We start from the raw sequence: 5,625 nt of genomic DNA, 5'->3' as shown, positions 1-5,625 counted from the left end.
GCAAGGCGTCTTAGATTTACTTTGTTTTCTCAACTTGTAAATGTACCTTTTTACCAGAGTGTGTATCTTTGTTTGCTGTACTTTGAACCTAAGACAGAGGGGGGTCCTCTGAGCTCTTTAAGTTTGATTACCCTGTAAAGTTATTCTCCATACTGATTTTACAGAGATGATTTTTACCTTTTTCTTTAATTAAAAGCCTTCTTTTTTAAGAACCAGATTGATTTCTCCTTGTTTTAAGATCCAAGGGGGTTTGGATCTGTATTCACCAGGAGTTGGTGAAAGGAGGGTGGAAGGAAGGAGGGGGGATGGTTAACTTCTCCTTGTTTTAAGATCCAAGGGGGTTTGGATCTGTGTTCACCAGGGAATTGGTGAAAGGTTTCTCAAGGCTTCCCAGGGAGGGAATTCTTGTGATGGTGGCAGCGGACCAAAGCTAAGCTGGTAGATAAGCTTAGAAGTTTTTATGCAGGCCCCTACATTTGAACCCTAAAGTTCAAAGTGGGGATCCAGCCTTGACACCACTATTTGCCATATTCACGGTTGACTTCGAAGAGACTAAAATTTCCCTTTTTTGTATTGTTACTAGTTTTGCTTAGTGCATAGGGGAACAGAAAGTTCAGAGTCAAAAATACTGAGATGTGATGGTGAAGGTGCACTAGAAAGAAAGACAGACACTAGTTCATTAGGGAGTATGCTAAGTAATACCCCAGGCTAATATACCTAAGGCAGCAAGAGGAAAATCTATACTCGGTTTAACAAAGTTTTCTGTTGCTACAAAGACTGATCTTGACTGGACATAACAAAAGTACAGTACATTCTTGGCCAAAAGCACAGCAATCTTAACATTATGCACAACAACCTATCAGTGAGAGGTTGAGAAAATCCAGCTTGTGAGAAAATTCACTTCATTTTACATATAAAATACATGTTAGGCTATTGAAAGACTATAAAAAGAATTAGTAAAAAGACAAGGGACCACATCCTCAGCTGATGTCAGGAGGCAAAGGTCCAATGACCTCACAAACTGAGGACCTGGCCGTGTAAGTTTCTGTAACCCTCAGTTAAAAAAAAAAAAATAAATAAAGTTTGCCTTAGGGGTAATGCCCTGTCCCACTGTCAGGAAAAAAAAACGGCCCTTGGCTAGAACATGGAATTATGAAATTCCCAATGGATTTTAGTTCCTTTGTTTTCTCTGAGGTTCAACTCTTGGCTCATCATCCACATTAGTTATATTTATCAAGTGCCTTTCATCCCAAAGTGCTTTACAAATAAGTGTTTTATAAAGAGCACACCGGGTTGCTTTCTTCATCCAGTCCTGAAGTGAGATGCTTCTGCAGAGAAGTCCAGCAGCTGTTTAACAGTGCCCAGCACTACCCACCCATTCGCCAGGAAGTGAAGGTCACTATATCAAATTGAAACTGCAGAGGGAACTTGGGTAGACAGAACATAATCGCTCTTCAGTATCTGGAATTTGTCTAAGATTTGTCTAAGACTGGCTGTGCACCTCTTTCTCAGAGATTTTTATGGGTTCCTTAGGGCCAATGTCTAGTCAGAAAGTAGGTGTAAATTTGCACGTGCACAAATGAAACCGTATTTTGCATGTGCTGAATTGTATATGCATGCACAAATGGAAGCTGTGCTTGCACTTGGCTAGACAGACACCGATCTAGACTTGTATACAGACAAATCTGAGATTTAAACTGGATGTATGTTTTTGTACATGCAAGTGAGCACCTACTTTGTAAATGGAAGTCAGGCCCTAAGCGAGCACAAGTGGCCATGACTTCAGTTCTATATTTTATCCAAAAAGATGGCATCTCCAACAGCATAGTGCCTTTAACACCATGTTGAGTCTTTAGTTCAGGGAACAGAACTACCTACTGAATCATCAACTCCATGTCTTATAGGCATAGGTCCTCCATCCAAATACTGAGCTAGGCCAATCCTTTTTAGTTTGCGAGATACACAGTGGTCCCGTCACAAGTAAATACAGCTATAGAAATAAGAACGAATAATAATCCCATAAAGAAGATCATCCAGATACACCCTCAACGGAATACCACTGAAAATGCCTAATAAAATAAATGTCATTCTAAATGTTACTACACAGATGCCACAATCCCGCCAGCTTGGAGGATTTTAGAGTGCACTAGTAGTTCATGCATGTAAAGTTCAACGTAATTTTCAAAGCAAGCCAAAGAGGGGAAAGCTAGTACATTCACAAGCCTGAGGTGGGGTATAAACCAGAATCTAAACCTCTCTGCTGCAGAACTATGTAAATGTCTTCCTTGTCTTCCCACGAATGGGGCCTCCACTGGAAATTAGCTAGAGCTTTTTAAGTATGCTTTTCAAATTAACGTAATTTGTTTTCTAGTGACAAATCTGGTCGGAATATTGCTGTATTAATAATATGTTTTAAACACTTGGGTGCAATATAAAGAACTACTAAATCAAATAATGACATAGTAGGCTGTGTGCCTGTTTGCAATTTAACTTACTGCCAACAATTGGCTACATCAAGATTTGTGAGCACCTCTTGACAATCCTATGACAATTGCAGTTACACAGCATCACAAAGTGTTCCAGTAAAATCTTTTCACTGAGGCAGTATCCTACAGTATTTCATAAGCAATAGAAGTTCTAGTCACTTTTAGCCTGTATTTCTTCATCATTTATGGCTGGATTCTAGACATATGGTGTTTTTTTATGATTATTTTTCAAGTTGCTCATTTCTACTACTTGTCAGCATCAAGATGTGTACTCACACACACACGTACGTCATCTGGCAAAGCACAGATTAACAAAATGTAATCAATATTTTGTCTGACTTTAAAAAAGTTTAATAGATAAAAAAAATCAGGTACTGAATGTGCATTGTGAATGCAAAGCCAATCTTTTTCTACATCTAAATAAATCAAAGGGATTTTTTTCATATTATATTATAGCAATGGCACATAGAACAGAAAATATACCGAGAGATTACCCCAATGTTGTCACGATAGTATCACCATTTTTATCTGGCCAATATTATAATATGACCTACAAGAAACAGTGAATAAACCTAAAACAAAGTGAAAGACCCACTGAAGATCAGAAATTTTCATAGAGTACAATTTCAATGCAGGTGAAAACATCAATCGTGTTACAATGTCTATTCATTTTGTTTCAGCTATCTTCAAAAACCCGTCATGGTTTAAATAGACCTTGAATCTGCATGGGGGGGGAGGGGAGGGGAGGATGGAGGATGAGCCAGTATTGAGCAGCACTAATATTAAATAATAAGATGCTAATTTTGTAGTTTAACAAGCACAGCTGTTCAAATGTTTGCAAACAAAAACCCAACCCAACCCCAATCTAACCATATGAATCACATTTAGAAATATCATATGAAATTCTACAGCTACAGGATTATGAAAAACAGGCATGTAGACTGTGCTGCAGCACAAAAATCTAATCGTAGCTATGATCTAAGCATCAATATTTTTTTCCCCTTAATTATCATAATCAGTATTCTTTAGAGAAGCAGCATCTGTCAGGTCTCAGGAACCAAAAATAGCAAAGACCCTTTTCAGCAGAACACTTTCTGTTTTATAACTCTATACTGTACTTGCAGCTTCTGGCTACATGACTATAAAATTTGTGCAAGATATAATCAATTATCCAGCTTTACTCTCCGTCATGCAGTTAGCTATCGTTTACCTGAAGCTCATTCTTCTACACACTTCTCCCAAAACACAGGGTAGATATTTTCAAATGCAAGAAACATTTACATTTTGGAGAACTAACTGTAGAGCCGTCTGACATTACACAGCAAAAACCTTGTGAGAACAAAAACCAAGCACACTGATGTATATAAAATAGAGAGCCTACCTGAATTCTTCAAATGCATACATGGCCTAGTAACTAGACAAATTCTCTGAAATTTAAAATAATCTTCTTAACATGCAGGAGAACCATTTAGTTTGTCAAACTGCAGCAAAATGCATAATTAAGAGGCAGTATATTTGAAATATTCTGAAGAGAAAGGGTATGCAGATACTGGCCTGCAGCCTACAGCTCAGCCAGCTGCTGACAAGCAGCAGCTAACAGGGAAAGGCATAGAGTACCATGTGATCATTCCAGCAAGTCTGATTAATGCAGTATACTCCAAGAATACAAGGCTGATATCTTTATTATTCAAGCCAAATAAGTCAAATACTATACATGACAGACTCTGTGGTTAAATTATAGTTCATATTTTACATCAAAAATAAATTCATATAGAGGATAAGGAGGAAACAGACCAGAAATATGGTATTAATGTTACAATCTAAACTGACTCTCTTACCTTGCAGTGATACTTTAATATCATGTAGTGTTTTTATTCACATGAACTGTCAATGTTGCAACAGATTACAACCACAATCCACCCCTTCCATGGAAGCCAAAACACAAACTACTTAATCTACAATAAATCAATCACCTACTGTAGACTAATCCTGACCAATGTAACTCCTTTACTCCTAATTTCTTTGCTATCACATTCAATCTGCCCCAATACATGTGGCTCTCAGAAATTCAGGGGGTAAATGCTAATAAATCACATCAGTGCAACTGAATGAAGAGGGATGAAAGCCAAAAAGTCACATTTCAAAATAAAAGAAAGAAAATAATGAGATAACTTAAGAATTTCACAAAATTGTGGCATGTAACTGAAGATGCTTCAGCTGCCTAGCAACAGAGCAACACAATCTCCGAAGCAACATGAAAAGTTCTAAGGCAAAGGAGACGGGTTCAACCAAATGGGAAGCTTCTTTAAAATGTGAATAAAACGGGTTTTCTTGCATGCCTCGTGATTAAAACGTGGCTCAAATAGCACAAGGGTAGGACGTTGCCGAAGTATAAGTGGTATATGACAAGAACCACAACACAACAGAAGATACCTCAAGCTCAGGTTACAAAGGCCAAAAAAGTTACATGTACTGTATGCAGATAAGGAAAAAACAATCAGAACACTGGAGTAAGACAGACACCAGAGCAACATTCCTAGAATACTCCAAAAGGCAAAGCATATGTTCTTCCAAAACAATCTGGAGAGGCTTTAGAGACCTTGTGTTTTATAAACATGGCAGAAGGGGAAAAAAAAAAAAAAAAAAAAAACCCCAAGAGAGAGAGAGAAAAATCCATAGAAGTCTGTGTTCCCTGAACACCAAGCCTCAATGGGCATTTTGGGTATGCAAGAAATGCAGGATCGGGCCCCACAATAGCTATTTGTTTAGGTAAAGCATACACCTTGTTCTCAAGGATGTTTCATGAGGATTCCAACAATCCTAACTCTGAACCCGGGAAGTGTGCTTGAGAGCAGAGAGGCTGGAGTGAGAGGAAAAGACACAAGAGAAAGAAATGACATTGAAGACTTGTAGAAAAGCTGCACTGAATTAATTTGGAGCAAGAACATTTTTTGCACAGTAAGAACACTGGATTTTGTTGGCATTGCTTCATTTGTTTAAACCAGGGATCGGCAACCTTTGGCATGCGGCCTGTAGGGTTACCATAAGTCCGGTTTTTCCCGGACATGTCCGGCTTTTTGGTAATCAAACCCCCGTCCGGGGGGAATTGCCAAAAAGCCGAACATGTCCGGGAAAATAC

General features: G+C 38.4%; 1 protein-coding gene across 4 annotated transcripts in view; it reads right to left on the bottom strand.

Moving 5' to 3' along the window:
- The window catches only part of EVL (Enah/Vasp-like), a 213,900-nt gene that overhangs the window by 178,825 nt on the left and 29,450 nt on the right, over positions 1-5,625 (bottom strand). For 3 of the 4 annotated variants that reach the window (XM_026651185.2, XM_026651186.1, XM_026651187.1), the window contains exon 1: positions 3,868-4,041. The exons of the other annotated variant lie outside the window; for it this stretch is intronic. In XM_026651185.2, the coding sequence (XP_026506970.1) occupies positions 3,868-3,890 (23 nt within the window). In that variant the 5' untranslated portion in view covers positions 3,891-4,041. Of the gene's footprint in view, positions 1-3,867; positions 4,042-5,625 lie in introns of those variants that run through there. 4 annotated transcript variants of the gene reach the window in all.

The sequence above is a fragment of the Terrapene carolina genome, unplaced genomic scaffold, assembly GCF_002925995.2.
Source record: "Terrapene carolina triunguis isolate 2854851 unplaced genomic scaffold, T_m_triunguis-2.0 Scaffold96, whole genome shotgun sequence".
In the NCBI taxonomy this organism is placed as follows: Eukaryota; Metazoa; Chordata; order Testudines; family Emydidae; genus Terrapene; species Terrapene triunguis.
This window is presented reverse-complemented; position numbering and strand designations above follow the sequence as displayed.